Raw genomic sequence first — 19,040 nt, forward strand, 5'->3', positions numbered from 1 at the left:
ATGTATGTCCTCTTAACTAATGTACTGATACTGGCAAAAGTGAGCAAACATAATAGTGTATTTTCTTCTGGTAACAAATTTAAAATACCATTAATGTGTTCTGCTAAAACTTGCTTCTTTTGCCAAACACTGTGAGGCTGAGGAGCAATATTACATTGACTCTGCATGAATTCAAAATTTTCCATTCTTCTTTTTCATTCTTGTATGTTGGTCCTTGACAGCTGGCAGAGCGTTAGTCTTACCTGGCAATGCACCTATTGTAAGTAGTTTCTGGTGATTTAGTTCAAACAATGTGTCCAACTTGACTCTAGCTCTCACAGCGACTTGAAGAAAGACTGGGATGGAATTCGCATGTGTGTGACTGTGAGGTAGATATTAGCCTATGTTGTCCACTAGCATTTTATACCCTGTCATCACCCACACACCCTGTCCCTCCCTTTGCCATCAAAAACTACAAGTAATTGATGCAATACAGTTTTCTTTACAGAAAAAATCATCAAAAACCCAACTTACGGAGTTTCAGGCCGCGAATTCTTTGAGCATGGCTTTACTTCCAAGATAGAGCTAGGTTCTGTCACCACTAAGCAATTATCCCAAATAAGGTTAAGTGTTAGGTTACTCCATCAAAATAGCCTAACTGTTCAAGGTTGACCTTGTGACAGGAACTTTAGCCTGACTCTGAGGGAAGCCAAATCTACATCACCCTGTACAAAAGACACAGTGTGCAGCATATTTCTCAGGACAATGAAACAATGTATCCTATTACAGCTGTCAAAGCACACATCCTGCGACAGGCTGATATTTTCAAGATTCGAAATAGAATACTACCGATACTAGTCTACAAATTGTACAGACCCTGCACAGATGTAGAAATATTACAGGTGATCTCAATAAACTTATTTCATATCAAAATGATTCTCAGTTGATCCAGAGAATGGAGATAGGACTTGGTTTCAAGATATTCATTTAATTTTGACCTGCTTTTGTTGTCTGAGAAACCAGACAGAAACCAGTCGAGTAGTCACAAGCGTACTGGACTGGCCCCTGCGAGGTAACATCACATAGGTATAACATGGAACTTGTTACGTATTGGCATATCAGATTGGAATTGATGATCAAATGAATACTATTTATTTTTTCTTTGAACAGTAGAAATATTGTAACTTCACAACATCACACTTTGCTGTTAAGGTAGAAAACATGATTGCTTTGATACACCAAGAGGAATGGATCACCATGGTAACATGACTGGCAGTTTTCACCAGGGTACTACCATAACAATCCAATTTGAATACAACACCATTTAATTGACAGATTCCAATTCACTGATGTTACTGTTGAACTCCAAGCAAACACACTTTTACAATTTCATTTATCACAACCTTAATTGTCTTTATGAAGGGGTTACACTTGAGAACTGCAATGTTGAATCACAAAGAGTGGAGTGGCTGGGGGTCTTCTGCTCCAATTTGGATCAAGTTAGTCGAGGAGGATACTAATTATTGAATGACTTTGGTGTTGATATTGACTTCCACAAGGTCTATTTGGTTTGATGTGATGTAATCTCTCAATTCACATATAGTTACAATATGGAAATTATGTCACTGACACATCAAGGGTTCAATTTGGCAGAAATCGATCATTAAAGGTTTGAGTCTACGGCTATGTGTCAGACAAAGAAATGAACTGTGTAGAAGTTACAACAAAGTTTCTTTTGAAAATTTGTTAATGTCACTTGCCCTTCTTATAGTGATGATTCCTGAAACCAACAATTTTGATATGATTGATGTTCTCTTCTTTGGCTCTACCAAGGTCCCTGCACAGCTTGGCTTTCATCTTCATCCCCCTTATTTAAGGCAGAGCTATCCCATTACATTGAAAGAGTACGTTGGTTCACCATACAAAGCAGCAAAAGCTATCTGTAATACACTGTCTACCACTGGTAACAAACCCAATACAAATGTGCCTAGGTAAACACATTTCCTTATGCCAAATTTGAATGATATCAGTTCCACAAAGTCTAAATGCAATCAGTTGGGCTAATATCTGGACAAAAATTTTCATAGCAAAATGGTAGCGAAATTACATCATCTCTATAACAAAATGATTTGCGTATGTACCAAACACAACATTGTTCCACAGTGTTTAGTTTTGAAGCAAGGAATTGAATGGACAGACATACACAAACAGCCTACTAACACAAAACATTGGACTATGCCCTGAACTATGTCTTGTGGGGAATCCAATGAGGAATAGTTAACATATCAAACTATTACAAACATTTCCAACTAAATCATCATCATCTTTATTTGATTGACTAATGAAAATAGTATAGGAATGTGCTGTAATGTTGCAAGAAATATATACATATAAATATGCACATACAAGCAAAGAAAAGATCTATTTGTAAAGATCTATTTGTAAAGGATAAATAAATCAAAGAATGTGTACGGTATGTACGAAACAAAAACAGCGTTACCATACATAAATAATGACACGTCTTGTCTTGTCTTGCACTGTAAATGTTCTAACATGATTTATCCCACAATTAAAACGATTTTGCAAAATGTATCCAAATATTGGTCATCTGGAATGATTGTCTACACACTTGGTCACTAGGACAAAGCGAGTTGATAGATGTGTTGCACCCAATCAGTTTTGGAACCAAGTATTTACTACTTTGGGAAGGAATCTTATTTAATCAGTGATTAGAAAAGGAAGATTACTCAATTATGATCATGTAAAAATGAAGTGGGGCTGGTCAAGATTACTTCAAGTTGTCAAATGAAAACCAGAGTTGTCGTACTTCTCAAACATTTGAAGTAATGTGAACATACTCTGTAACTTGTGAACTTAAAAATCTAAATAATCTCATCTGTTCAAGAGTTTACCCATGAATTGTACGTGAATTGATTAGTCTTTTGTAAAAATTGTTAAAGTATTTGTTTCTTAATGTAAATCAATAAAATCTCAGCTATTATGTATATATATAAATATGCATAGAAGATATATTCCAATGTTCCCACTGACAAATTTGAAAAAATATAACCTCTTCACCTTTTATTGATATTCCTGAAGGCCAAAATTTTAAAATAAACTAGCAGGCAACTTTATGTGACATAACAGAAAAAGATAAAAATACTTGTCTACCACAAAATGTAAATATGTACAATCATCAGTAGATGAAGTACAACATAGCATTAATATCTTGTAAGAATGTCTCAATTAGTTTGATACTTTGTGTAAATGTTGATATACATTATCAACTCCATCCAATGCATTGACTGATTAACAACAAATTTCTGATAACTACATGTATCTCAGACAATAAAATTATTATAAATCTTCCCTGATGTTCTTTAAGCGATTTATCCTGATTTTATAAAACCTTTTGTATTTGATGCATTTATTAAATGGAAAATTACATGAAAATGTTTCAAATTATTAGAGAAATTTTCTATCGAATATAGAATCTACGTGTCACCAATGATTCCCCGACACCATTACAAAAATACATTGTAATTAAAAATTTCAGTTTTACCTTTATGAACTTGAGCCATTTAAAACTGACTGTCATTTTTCAATTCATTTTGGTCCTACACAAATCTGAGAGAATGTCATTCCAATCAAGGAAATTCATTTACAGTCACAATTGATTCTTCAATTTCACTTGAGTAGTTAAAGTAGGATACACCATTAGCTGAATGAGGACCTGTTCTACATTTTGCACTCTGAGACCTTGCTGCAACAGTCATTCTAGAATTCCATTTCCTTACTATAGTGTCTTCAGTCACTGGGTAGGTTTTCCGTTTGAAGTCATACTTTCCTAGTATAATGTAGGTATTTCCAACCCTGATCCTTGGACAGTTGCAGTGTGTAGCCTTGTCTTGTATACGTAAAAGAACTGTTTTATCAAATTTTGTGATTCCTGGATGAAGACGATAAACAGCTTCTGCCTTAGTCATCACAAATCTCTCATGAGCATACCATCTTCTAAACGTGGCTTTTATCTTGAATACTGTAATTGAGATAAAGTATGCCACTATTACTGAAACATTAACAAATGGATTCAATTGGTAATATTTTCATTTGCCTATTCTCAATGAATACAGGTAATTGAACAGAACTTGAACACAATTCATGTCCATTGGTGTATTGATGATGGAATGACTTTCTGACCATTTCCAAACTCCTACTTACCATAATCTGCTTGACAGAAGGCTTGAAAGATGGATTTCATTTTATACTTTGGACACCTGGAACGACAAGGAACCTTCCCTGTGCAGGGGAGGGTAGCCAGATGAATACAACAGACACTATGACACACACGCTGATACATGTAAGCGAAGTAGATATTTTTATGTTACCACCTAGGAATGAGAAGAAGAAAGACAGCATGAGTGAATGTTAAAGAATTGGACTTTATTGATACATGTTACATTGGGCTAGGTAATATCTTACCAGATTATTTGTAATAAGGTTGCTGCATGAATTTTAGTTATTTTTTCAGGCTTTTTTGGTTAATTCGTATTCACGTTGTCAATAGCTGGTTGATAATCTTGGCATGTGGACAAAATTTCAGGCAGTGGCAACTCTAACTGTCTCTCCTGGTATATGGTAGCCTGCTAATCAAGTTAGATGAAGATAATATCATAGTTTCTGGTAAAACTGTCATCATTAAAATGATTGGAAAATGAATGATGAAAAGGAGAGAATTGGGAGAGATGTACATAAATGATATCTAGTTTAATATCTGCAATTGCCAATTGTACAAATAGGGGATAATTCTGCCATTCTGATGTAAAAAACAGGTCAGTTTCTCCACCTCTGGTCTGAAAACAACAATTACATGACCATGCTTTGAGCAAAACTTTTTGTGTTAAATAGCCATTGTGGACCTGTGTTCAAGGACACTGAAATGAAACACAAAGGTACACATAAGCAGCCACTGTCACAGCTGAGCTATGATACAGATGTGGGCAGATGATTTGAATTCTCTCCAGCAGTCCACTTTGTAACATGCTGGCATATACTGTACTCCTCAGGAATTGTTTTCTTCAGATTTACAGAATATTTTTAATGTAGTCTTAACCCTTTCACTGCAGTGGTTTGGTCCAAATTTATATTTATGGTGATTGTCTATTTACAGTGAATTGGGGTAAACAGGGACCGTGGTTTAATCAACAGGGCAACAGAGCTATTCAGATACTGACATTTTTATATTACTGTTTGTCACTACTTGACAGTGGCCTGTATAGTTCTATAGGTCTACAACACAATATACAGGTGATACAGTCTAAATGTGATACCATCAAATCTGTCAGACACAGACATTCTTTTCTCTCTTTTTGGATAGATTCAAGATCATACCACACCACACCATAATATAGATTTTGAATATACATTTTGCAAGAAATAAAGGCCACTTGGCTTTGAAGATTTGAAAACTGTGGCATAAAAAATTTAATAATGGTGGTTCAAAGCTAAATTTGTGGGATAATTAATTAAACAAATTGCGACACATATGAGGCATCATTACTGTTTTGAATGTCAAAATTCCTAAGAACATTTTAAATGCCAAGACTGAAAACATAGGGCCAAAGTCCCTGAAGCTACTATAGACATGAATACAAAATTAAGTATTTCCTGACTGTATGAAACTATCTCACTAAGGTCATCCTAGGGACATGTAAACCAAATATGAAAGCAATCAGATCAGTAGTTTTTGAGAAACAAATTTTTGACCAAAAATGGCAAAAATTGTGCCAAAAATACAAAATTGCAGATGTCATTATAATTTCAATTTATATTTTGATAATTCCTATAATTCCTATATACTAAATACCAAAGCTGTCAGACAAGCGGTTTTGATGAAATACATTTTTGACCAAAAATGACAAAAAAAATCCTTAAAAATACAAATTTGCATATTCCATCACAATTTGAACAAACCTAAATTAAGTCATCCCTAGGGACCTGTATACCAAATATCAAAGCTGTCTGACCAAGGGTTATGAAGAAGATTTTTTACCAAAAACGCCTTTTTTGCACTAATTTGCATACTTTCAACAATATCAAAAAATAAAAAAAGATGGTTTCTCACAATCATATTTTGCATCCACACTACAAATATCAAATCTGTAAGTATTGCGGTTCTCAAGATATTTGAGTGGATGGACACAAACGGACAAACATACATACATACATACATACAGACTGACAACGGACACCAGACGGATACCCATCCCAATAGCTTCTATAGACTATAGTATATAGTAGCTAAAGACTGTTGATATTAAATAATTTGGACCAATCATGGTCAACACAATGATGGGAAATGTTGATTTAAAATGTAAGCATGTGAAATCTGTCTGTACCTAACGTCTTCTGTATCATTCTAGAACTAGACATCAAACATTCGGAACTGACACAACATTTCAATGTCAAGGGCTTTACAATATAATAAATTAAAAGTTATGTAATATCTTGACAATAAGGACCAAAGTGAATACACTTGTAATATGGCAAATATGGTTACTTTTTTCTATATATAAATGCAGGGATCCCATTTATTGGTACATGCCAAATTGTCAATACCTATGCAATAGTTTAGAAGTTGAAAACCAGATACATTGTAATCAAGTACCATTCATCCACACACAGGTCTTTTTTCGGGGCAGATTTTTCTAATATATTTTGATTTCTTCTAATAGACATTTACAAAATTATATGACGAAGAAAAGAATTATGAATTGTTTGTTTACGGTATTAACGAGTCAAAAAAACAAGTAGATTAGTGATAGAAAGACTGATCAAGTCTAAACTATAGTGATGGAGAAAATGTGATAAAGTCAATCAACAACCAACCATTAAAACAATTTCATTGCCATTTATGATTGGTATTCTTAACCGTGCACTTACATTTAATAAGCTAAATTTAACCAATGTTAGAGAAAAGTTTCAGTGGAATTACAGTTGAATCTATTGAGCTGTTAAGGTAATATGCGCCTAAAAAGTGAAAGATTTAAACTTTTGCTCAAACTTTACTAAAGGAATCTTTCAACCATTCTCTTTCAAAATTAAGAATAAAAATCAGGGGTCACCGTGCAAACCCAAGATTTATCAATATTTAAAATTCAAAATGGCTGCCATCCCTGTGTTAACTGTACTGAGAAAAATAACATTTTCAAATTCTGAAAAAGTAAGCTGATAAAAAGTTTTCTTACACCAAGAGCTTTAACCCTTTTCCTGCCAAGTGCGTATTTCCCCACTAGGTCAACATGGTTAAAATTAATGAAACACAACATATTCCATATGATGTATGTTAACATAATACTGTACATTTGAAGGCTGTTGAAAACATAATACTGTAAAGTTGATTTTTTTTGGACTAAAGATGCTATAACATACCAAGCCAAGTGGGTGAAAATACATCATGTTTTGGCTCAATACCGCTTTTTACTGACTTGGCTGATTGGGAAGTGATACAGTTATTACTGTCTGGCAGGAAAAGGGTTAAAATGAACTCCCACAAGTGGTAGATCAGAAAAGAATTGTAAAAGTTTGAGAGACAAATATCTGTCCCCGAGGCGTGTTCTACCTTAACCTGAGAAAAAGCTACAGGGGATATTAATGAGCTGTTAGCCTATAGAGAAAAGAAATTGTGTTTTCAATGGTTTGGAAAGGTTTTGTATCTGTGCTTGCATGAGCTTTATGTAGCAGTGTTGTTGTTGGCATTCAGAGAATTTCCCCAACTGTTAAAAGACAGATTAGCCAAGAATACAGATACAGTTTAGGTTTCTGTAGTAAAAATATTATTCTTCAGTGAGTCCTTTTCACAAACCTTTGCCAATTGGAACAAGATCAGCAACTGGACCATGAACTTCAACATCCTTAGGGTCTACGACACATTTCTCTGGATCACCCCGCCTGTTTGTAAATTAGACAACAGTCATAATTTGAACTTTTATGATTTGTAAGAAGTTTGTTATCATCAATTGAGCTTTTCAGCTTGCTTAAACATCAATTTGCTTTGAACAAAGGCTAAGCGTCTTTACTGTTACAGTGCATGATTGATTGTTGAACATAAACAGCATACACACACTGCAAAGATCTTGACTAATTATGATAATAATATCCATGGTACTATAAGGAATGACACGACACAAAAATCCACGGCATAAGGAATGAAGCAACACAATAATCCATGAATAACACAATGAATTAAAGTTTTTCTCATGTAGTTAGTCACCTTTGAAGTTCAATATATATTGTGACTGGTCTAATATGAAAGACATGTATTTATGGTCCATTGACTCATTCCCTTAAAATGAATCGTACTCTGAACCTATCAAGATGATGTATCTCATGTTAAAAACAGTTTGTGCAGACACTGTGGTTATGTGTTTACTCCACTTAAGATCTCATAATATAGCTTTTGATAAACAAATATTCTACCCCATAAAATAAATTTTGAACAACAAAATCTCTATCCCATATATATAGCTTTTGATAAACAAATATTCTCATTCCTTCCTTGAATCATAGACCTGTTTTATGATCTATGATTGAATGTGATTATTTTACATTGAAATTATCTCTGTGATGCAAAATAATACCACTGGTAGAATGTTGCAAGACATCCTTTCCAAGTCAGAACATCCTTGGCGACAGTATATTTTCAGTAACAACACTAAACTTACAAATTGTTATCATGATACAATCTTAGCTGCTTACCTTGATGGGTCCACAATTTTCATTACTTTACCACCATAATGTGTATTACTTTCATAGTCTGTTGACAATATGTATACTTCACCTGAAATGGATTAGTGACAGTGTATATTTCACAAAAGAGACCATTTAAAATATTTTTTACTCTTTAATTTCAGTATGACCAACTGATTACCGTTTCAGCATTTGTTGTGTGATGTTACATCATTTGATGTCTTCACAATGTTGAAGCAAGCTGTATGTTAATTTCCATTTGACAAACTGCTGTGTGGTTTTGTTTGCTGCCATTAATCATAGACCCTCAAGAAAAACGTTTGCCTATGTCTATTTGCCTGATTAAACATTCAGATAATATCATCTATATGCTTAACAAGTTTCAATTTATCTAATTTACAGCTCTGTGAGAAACTTCACGTGATTGGTATGTAGAGGTGCATCTATGATGAATATACATGTTTGTAAATGGAATCTTGACTGATAATTTCCAGATCAAGTAATTTAGGTATGACATTATCAACCATACTACAGTCCATAATGTCAACTTTGGAATACCTTGACCCTACCTGCTTCATCTTCACCGAATGAGAGTATTTTAGTTGGATATGATCCTATTAATCCGTTATTACAGATACTCTCATCACCCATACACACATTATGACTCTCCCATCTACCACTCTGAGCGTTTTCAGTCAGTTTGAACAGCCGCCTGAAAGAAAACAAAAAATACCGTCAAGGACAGTGTGCTCACATTCGGTTTGAATTGGTAAATTCAAGAAATATTTAAACCAGAAAAACAAGAATGACAAAAGCAAATAAAGTCTGCAACTTAGGTACTGGAGGTCATCTTTAGGAACATGCATATCAACTTCTATAGCAATGGGACAAGCAGATCCTACATACATAAGCAAATGCCAACAAACAAATTGCCAGAGAAGCTTGACAAAAAGAAAAGGTGGGAGAGTGGGGAAAAAATAAAGAGTGGGAAAAAATTTACAAGCGATCTGGTAAAATGTAACGCTACCTCATCAATCTTCTATCCCCTACCACCTCCGGAATATCAAATGTTCCACCCCTTGGTTGACCATGTTTACATAAGACCAGCTGGCAGGAAATGTCACAACTTTGGGGATGTTTTAATTAATGCTATGAGTGCTATCATTCGAATGTAAACAGCACTTAAATCAGTTACAGATAGTGAAATGCCTTCCACTGTGAGGGGGATTACGACATCTGGAATTATCCTGGATCCTAATTTCTCATCAGTTCTTGTGTGTCTTACATGCAAAAGTTGCAAAAATTGGTTCGCAATGAAAACATTTACCTCAGCTTTGTTTTCTGGATCAAATTTTACTACAAATTGATATTAATTATGACAAAATTATGTTCACAGCCTTCAGACTCTCTCACAATATATCCTGGGTTGGTGTAGGTCATTTAAGGTAACAAAAGAAAATTACCTAAAATATAAAAATTTGGGGGTTTCCCAACACTTTGAGCAGAAAATGTATCTTATAACATCCCTCGGGACTTTTGTACCAAATTACAAGGTTATCAGACAAGTAATTTCGAGAACAAAATTTCTTGACCAAAAATGACAAAATTGTCTTAAAAATACAAATTTGTATATTTCAGGACAATTTCCACATATCTAACTATTGTCATCTCTGGACATCTGTACACCAAATATAAAAGCTGTCTGTCCAGGGGCTTTAAAAGAATATATTTTTTAAGATTTTTTGACCAAAAATGACAAAAATTGCCCAAAAATAGTAATATTTCCAATTTTGTCGTAATTTCAACAATTAGAAGGGTAACACCCTTGCAAACATCCAATCCAAATTTGAGAGCAATTGGGATAGTGATTTCAGAGAAGAAGTAATTTTACTTAAAATGAGAAAAATAACCAAAAATAAAACCAGCAAAAATGCAAAATTCAAGATGTTTTCACGATATTCATTAAACTGATTTTGATCAACCTTAGGAACCTGTATACCAAATATCAAAGATATCAGATTAGTAATTTTTCAATAAATAAATTTTTGACCAAAATTTGGAAAATTGCCCCATAATTACAAATATGAAAATTTCAATTCAATTTGTATACACTTGACTGAGGTCATCCTGAGGAACACGTATACCAACTTTCAAAGCAATCAGATAAGTGGTTTCAGAGAAAAACATTTTTTGACTAAAAACTGAAAAAATTACCCATGCAAATTTCATCCCAAATTTTCAACACCTACTTTAGAATGCCTAAAGGAACCTGCACACCAAGTTACAACCCAATCTGACCAACAGTTACAGAGTTTTAGCAATTTGCAGGGTTTTTCCTTTTTTCCCCTCATTTGCATATTTTTGGCACTGACATGTTCATTTGAACAAATTCACATCTCCACCACTAGATGCACCTGTACACCAAATACTAAGACAGTAGGTGCTGCCGTTTAGCTGTTTTTGACCTGGATGGACATACATACATACATACATACATAAATACATGCAAATGGCATGCAAATGAATTGATTCAGCTTATACGATTACCTCATATTGGTATACCAAATGTGAGCTAAAAAATAGAATTAGTTACATGATCATTGATGATGGTACAGAAGACAATTTTCAGCATTCTACAAATACCAGATTGCATTGTCTTAACGATGCAGACCCATACAGTGATAGTCTGTGATGGCTGAACCATATATCAGGCAACCTCTTGGAGACCCACGGGTGAAGTAAAGTTATGTCAGTATGTTGTTTTGTTTAGGACACAAATTACAGCTTAGCCAAGGGGACCAATTTGTATGGATTATCATAATATTCCTTGTAGAAGCCAAAGCTTATATAAATACATTTTTTGTGCCCTCCTAGAAACATTTTTGAGAACTCTTTGCCATGCAAAATTACATACATTTCTCCTATCTCAAATTGAGTGGTCTGACCATGCTAGCTAGCTATTGTTATATAAATTGCATACATTCCCCTATTTTGATACATAAATGGACTTTGTGATTGCATATATATATATATATAGAAATAAAAACACTATAAAGTGATCTGAACTAATAATTAACACCACAAACTTCACTTTTTATTGTTTTTTAGTCTAGTCAATCATTGCTTAGCCAGCAAGACTGACATATGCAGGGTACATGTACCAGTCTCTTTCTTATCATTTATGAAGTTCAATCAAGCTTGAACACAACAACCATTCATTAATAGTTACTTTTGATTTTACCATGGTAGGTTGCGTATCTATTCTAGCCAAGTGATGTCTCTCCATGTAAGGAGTACCCTCCCCAGATATCCTCTTCTAGAGCATCCCTTAATTGGCAGAATAACCTGTAACTCATGTGATTCGTGGGTGCCATCACACAGTTGTAAATGGCCAATAGCTAGTCACAAAACCCCTCAGTGCTTCTCTTTATAGTTCAAAAAGGCAATGTCCATGAGGCTTGTGACCCCATATGCTCAAGGTATGAGTGAAAATGGTATTCTACACTTTAAACACTGTAAGTATATGTGTGGCAAGCTAAGCCTAATACTATTTTTTTCCTCACAGATTAGACTGATGATTAAAGAAAAGAATTAAATTTCATTTTAAACTGCAATAATGGCTTACATACAGGCCTGGAAATGGCAATCTCTGCATTGTTGAACTCAACAAGACAGACCTAGTTGTATTGCTATGCATGATTGGTCTACATGATTTGAATTTAGTGAAATGCTAAACAGGAAACTAGGGGGTCACACACACCAGTTGGTCAGGGAGACTGCACCAAGTGTGCCATGTGATGTGATGGCGTTTGTGATAATGCTAAAATGACAAGTTTTGGATGTTGCTGAATAAAAATCTGGTGACGACATATATCAGTATATGTATATGTATACAGACACACTGACATCACATACACAAAATCAATAAAGGAAGTTTATGATGTGTAATCTAACCCTACTTCCTTGGTAGGTTTAACCTTGATTTTCTTGACCTTTAAAAGAACTTCAATGAACACTACTGTAAGTGTCAAGATATGAAATTGATTGATGGAAAGTGGAATTTTTGCATTTATCTAGATCATACTGCTATTAATAGTGTTACACTCTTCTGTGAAACAAGTAAATGAAAATTACTTACCCATTGACAAAGTCACCAAAAATGTAATGTCCCTGCAGATTTGGTGACTGACATCCACGGTAGACATAACCTCCGGTGACAGATTTTCCAACAGAATGTGGGTAGGCATGGATTGGAAGAATGTCATCACCTGTAAGTCACATTAATTTACTGATTGACAAATTTAACAAAGTTTGCACAAGAAAGTATACAAATCTACATGCAGAGTTTAAGACAAACCCTATTTTGTTTTGTGTGGTAAAATACTTGTGACTTTAAAGTTTCAACATGTAATGTAAACCAAAAAATAGTATAACTTTAAGGAAACCAAGCTGAATGACTTTGATCTGCTATAGTATCTACCCACAGAGAATAGTTCTGATTGCAATCTAACCTGTACCTGATCTTGAAAGTCTTAAAGAAGATGATAAATTAAAATGTCATTAACAAGTCATTGTTAATGACACAGTCCCAACACAGTAAGAGTGTGTTGGTATTACAGTATATCAAGGTGGCAAAGCTGTTTGTTGTTTTGAAAAATCTTTTCTCTATAAACTTTCCTAATTATTATTCTTGATTATGAAAAGGATTATTTCAAAGTTTCTTTGAACAAAATATACTTTCTTATTGTATCTAAATATGTCAATATCATACCCATATAATCATCTGTACACATATCAAAGTCATAACATTTGAAGCCTTCTTTTCCTCTCCATCCGTAATTACCACCTCTGACTATGATATCAATTTCTTCATAGCGATTCTGACCAACGTCACCACAGAATATTCTACCCTTCCCTTCTCCAGTTTCTGGGTCACCTCGATCTACTGAACAGCGCCACATATTACGTGTACCATAGGCATAGGTTTCATTCCTTGCATTGGGAACATCAATAAATGGATTGTCTGGTGGAATCCCATAAGGAAGACTGTTCTCTTCGATGTCAACATTTATACGCAAAACAGAACCAAGAAGTGTTTCTCTGAAAGAAATGGGAAGATTTTAATCAGTGGTGTCAGAGTTGCTTTTCAGAGTATCATCTTGCACTTCTATTTCTTAATCATCCTTCTAGGATTCATTGTAGGCTTCTTACCATCAGAGTTCAGAAAATATAATTCTGTGCCTGTGTTATATTTTGTTTCATTTTGTGGTATTGAACACTGGATTTTCATGATTTGTATCATTCTATTGTTTTGTTAATACAAGTAATAATTTTGTGATGTTTGTATTAGTCGCTTTTTTGGAGCTTTTATAATGAAATTTGATTTGAAAAATTGTTGTTGTTGTTGTTGCCCAGGCTGAATTACTGGCCAACTGTACACCTAGCTTGCAGCCAGACAAGATAAAAATTCATTGAAATAATTGTAACATTCTCTACCATAAATTCAAGTCCAGTGTACAACTCTCACCAAGTACAACTGAACGTAGACTGGTACACAAAGTTTGGACATGGTGCAATCTTTTGTAATCAGATTTTGATTGGCATTGCCTTTCATATAAATAAGAATAGCAGTTTTCACTTGGCAGTGAAAGTTCAATTGTCACATGAAATCAAGTTGGCATGGGAGTAGCTCATTAAGCCTGGACCTCACAAAGAAAATTACCTCTTTGAATTCAGCAATAGTTAATTAATTTTGAAAATTGTGCAATGACATAATTTTGTGATTGTTGTCACTACACAAAAGTTGTAAATGTATTCTTGATATCAAGAAAAGCAAACTTTTAACAAGTGACACTACAAGAACTAAACGCATCAAGGGAAGAAACAGACCAATGTTTAGTTAGTGTCCTGGTCTCATCCAAGGGCAAACTTTGTTTCAAACCTAATCACTTTATTCCCATACAATCTTGCCAATCTTATGTGGAAAAAAATCCATTCTCAGTGAGTAATCAGGAATCCAATATTCTAGGGTGTGAAAATGTAGGAATAAAAATTTTATTTTTATAAATTTGTTAGTCAACTTAAAAATTGTCAAAATCAGTCAGAGTGTTTGCTTTTTCTTTGTCAGTGAGATCAGGCGTCTGGATACTTTTTTTTTGGGGGGGGGGTCCTAATTCTGCGCCTTCGTTGCGTAAATTTGCATACTTTTCCTGATTGGTGAAAACTTTTCTTGGCCTGGAGTCTAATGGGGACTGCCTGCAATTGGCAGCACTTCAGTGTATCAGTTGTGTCACCTGTACAAGCTTTTATAGGATGGTAATTACAGTGGAATTTGATCGAGTGTCCGTTTTGCCTTGCAGAGCTCGACAAGTCTACATGTTCCTTATCATTAGAAAAGTAAACATTTGCAACAAATTGAGTATTTGGTGTTAGATTACAGCGCACGCGGCGAACGTCACTGTCTCGTCTACAATAATGACAGTCGTTTCAGCATGCCACTCATGCACAACAAGCTTGACACCGCACTATAGCTATAGCACATCATCAAAGTTTTCTTTCAGCTACAGCTTTGTGTACTTTGATTTGGGAAATATAACTCAGACAAAACTCACTGGCATATTTTTCGAGTGTCGGATCTATATCTCGAGGAAAGTCCTCAACATCAACCGGACTGACTCTCGGCGTTTTATTACAGTGAAACATTGTATTTTTTCAGCAAGGTAAAGAATATTTTGAAGGCAGAGAGATATCATCGTCCCCTCAATGCTAACCCGTTGCTGTGTATGATGCCGTCCGGGAAATTAAGTGCCAAAATACGGTGAATTATTTCAGAAACACTTGGTGTGTTATTCAATGGCACAAAATGTACCGTGTTGATTGAATTGCACTTGCCTGTGCAAAATCAACACTTTTCTTCAAGTCTATTTTGTAGCTCAGAGAAGTGTCAATTCAGAGAGAAGTGTCAACTGAGAAAGTTTCATTTAGCTGAGACAAAAGAGAAAGCGGGATTAAAGTTTCATTTAGGAGTGTTTAGCATTTTCTGGTTGACAATATTCAGTGTTGTATCGTGTCAAACTTGTTGATAGAGTAGACTGCACTCGCAATGCTACAGACTGCATGCTGAAGGAACTGTTGTCGTGATTGCTGACATCGAGAGGAGAAGAAAGTTTTTTTTTAAAGAATTTACTTGTTTCTTCATAAAGTTCCCAATTTAAAGTAAACACCTAAAAGAAAACTGATGGTGTGCATGTAGTGCAGTGTTATGCTTGTTGTCAGTGACATGCTGAAACGACTGCAGTGATCGTGATGAGACAGTGTATGGGAAACGTTTGCCGCGCGCTGTAATCTAACACCAACCAAAGACGAAGACTCAATTTGTTGCAAATGTTTACTTTTCTAATGATAAGCAACATGTAGACTCGTCGAGCTCTGCAAGGCAAACCGGACACTCAATCAAATTCCACTGTACATGGTTTGGTCGCCAGTATTAATCACATGAAGCGTGAAGGAACTATTTCACGTCTACAAACACTCATTCTCCTTGAGGAAATACAGTAACAAACTTTCGATTAAATAATTTTGAAACATTTCTAATCACAATCATGGACTCACAGATTTTGGCCATTTCCTATTTCACCGAACGGGTCACCTCCTCTTCCTCCATCTCCAACAAACAGATACATGAAACCATCGTCTCCAAACAGTATCTGTCCTCCATTGTGATTTGCTGCCGGTTCGTATATATCTAACAGCACACGTTCATAAGAGGGGTCTGCTTTGTTGACATCAGTACTCAATACTTTCATTTCGCTTATTCTAGTCCTATGGACGTTTCCATTCAAGAAAGAGTAGTAAATGAAAAATCTTCCGTTGTCTTTGTACTTCGGATGGAAAGCAATTCCCAGGAACCCGCGTTCGTCCCCTCGCCTTGAGCTGGTCAAAACAGTGTCCTCCAGATCGAGAAACGGTTCAACGACTTTAGTTCCATTGCGTAAATAAACATAAACTTTTCCCCTTTGTTCGGCAACGAAGAGTCGATGGGTGCCGTCGCCAGCATGAACGGCGGCCAGCGGGTTTCGTAGTCCGTTTGCAAATTCTTCCACACACAGACAACCCTCTGAGTTACCGTCGGCCACAACCAGCTCACGGTTAAATTCTTCATTGTAAAGTATATCTGGATAGCAATAGTCCATGTCTCCGATTGCAATCTTTTCACAGAAATATTCCGCCGATACGTCTAGCGAGGAAATCACTTCTTCATCCTGGGTGAGAGAGCGCACAACATGCGCGCACTGCTGCGCAAATTCTACACAAAAACTTTTACATAGTCCTGGTAAAGACTTCTGCTTCTGCGTGGTTTCGGCATCAAAAATATGAGAGGCGTACGGCGAACACTCTTGACACATCATTTCCCTAATGTAGTTTTTGCAATTGTTTGAAAGCGAGTTGATCTGTTGTGTAACTCTTTCAAACTCTGCTTTCAATTCGCTGTCTCTCGATGTCGTACAGCAGCCGAAGTCAGAATATTCCCAACAAAAACTAAGATCTTTGCTCGGAATAAATGGAGGATAATAATCTAAACATTGTGGATGTGTCCACGTCATTTGAATCAAGACCGTTGCGACGACAAGGGAATACGATCTTACCACGTAGAAAGGCGCCATTTCCACAGTCTCAAGAGACTTGCACAGCGCAGCAGGCAGACAAGTGTATCTTTGCGTGACCCAGTGTTCTGAAACTACATAACCACTGTAACCTTTGACCTCAAAAGGCCTTTATTATGGCCCGTTACGCATTGCGCCTCACCTGGCTGACGAGAGAGAGCAGTGACGGTGACTCCACTCCACGTATATGCAACAGTGTTTCTTATGTATCCACTGAAGTTGAAACGATTCTCAAGTTTAGGTAGCCATAGTGACTCAAGGGTCGAACTTAACCTTTTTGCCATGTAATCCAGGTGGACAACCATTTCCGAAAAAATTGTAGTCCAAAGAAGACATTTGGTTGTCAGCTTTGACCCTAGCCACATTGCTAATTAATAATTTAATCATACGAATCTGACAATTTGACGAACAAATGCATATCATACTCTAACATTATCTCTCGTGTAGTTTAAGTTTCATGCAAATAGACAGGCAACAAAATGACACTGCATGAAAGTAATTTAAGCCGAAATGTTGTATAATAAAACTAGTACGTACCAAAAATTAGTTAAGCTTAATTTTCTTTCTATATAGGACATACTGAGTCAAACAACGAATAAACATGAACTGTGTTTTTGCTAAGGTGGGGAACATGTCATTGGTGAAAGAAGTGGGAACTCTTTTAAAAGTTCTTCTAGATCTGTTCCTCTAGGCTAATCCGATGACATTGATGTAGCAAGGGAAACCCCAGCAAAATGACTGGAAACCAAAGTTACATGTATGCCTACCTACTCGAGGCCCCTACCTAACAAAAACACTGATGGGACGAAAAGATACACCCTATTCCATCTCTTCTTTCTTTTCTCGTCCTGAATGGCTAAAAAAGAGTTAACATACATAAAATGTGGCTGATGATCGATTATTGTTCAATTTTCACCAGTATTTAGAGACACGATTATGCGGATTACTAACTAATAAAATTTGAGAAAGTGTGCTAGCCAGCTTGGAGTCAACACTCCCTGCTGTAAACTGCGGTTTATTCTATGACATGAGTGAATGTAGTCCTACGGGACAACGGATGAACATTTCAAGAAATTAATAGCCCTAGGGTAAGGTTTTGGTTGCCTTGGGAACAGGAACTACCCTTAACTTCAGCTTTTTAGGGCATGATGTTGACTTGTAATTATCTGGCAAGTGTCCCCGTCAGGTCACTGAAGGTGATTCCTGTAGGTTTTTAAAATAAAGATGTCTTCATTTTCACAATGGGGGCCTCAAGTAAATAAATCGGGGGGTGGGGTGGCTCTTTACAAACGGTACTAGTTCTACAATAGACAGTTTGAAAGGCTATTTTACATTGTACGGAACTACAGAACTGTGACAATTTTGAACAAAAACAAAATTGAAAGAAACGCATAAATAACCATGGGCCCTAAAGCTTTTTGACACAATAGGTGTAAAACATAAGACATTGTTTTATTCTACATACATGTCTGTGGACAATAAAAACAGAATTCTACTCTAGACAAGTGACGGTGGACAAGTAGCAAACCGTAAAAACTGCCATCATTTAATACCTACTAGGATATCAAGTGTCGGCTACTGGTGTAACTACGACACTACTGACCTGGAAAAATGAATAACACATAACATAAGTCACGGTAGCTTTGAAAT

General features: G+C 35.7%; 1 protein-coding gene across 2 annotated transcripts; it reads right to left on the minus strand.

Annotated features, from left to right (window-relative positions):
* Positions 1 to 2,283: 2,283 nt before the first annotated feature.
* LOC139150457 (HHIP-like protein 1) lies at positions 2,284 to 18,207 on the minus strand. 2 transcript variants are annotated; one of them, XM_070722837.1, is made up of 8 exons: positions 16,339 to 18,207; positions 13,499 to 13,827; positions 12,866 to 12,995; positions 9,297 to 9,439; positions 8,737 to 8,818; positions 7,844 to 7,929; positions 4,201 to 4,370; positions 2,284 to 4,018 (listed from the first exon to the last, which is right to left on the minus strand). In XM_070722837.1, the coding sequence occupies exons 1-7, from the start codon at positions 17,388 to 17,390 to the stop codon at positions 4,237 to 4,239; spliced, it is 1,956 nt and encodes a 651-aa protein (XP_070578938.1). In that variant the 5' UTR covers positions 17,391 to 18,207; the 3' UTR covers positions 2,284 to 4,018; positions 4,201 to 4,236. The 2 variants fall into 2 exon arrangements, with proteins under 2 accessions (XP_070578938.1, XP_070578939.1); XM_070722838.1 differs by having other exon boundaries at positions 2,285 to 4,018; positions 4,201 to 4,278; positions 16,339 to 17,472.
* Between the last annotated feature and the right edge of the window lie 833 nt (positions 18,208 to 19,040).

This window comes from Ptychodera flava, chromosome 14, assembly GCF_041260155.1.
Source record: "Ptychodera flava strain L36383 chromosome 14, AS_Pfla_20210202, whole genome shotgun sequence".
Classification (NCBI taxonomy): Eukaryota; Metazoa; Hemichordata; class Enteropneusta; family Ptychoderidae; genus Ptychodera; species Ptychodera flava.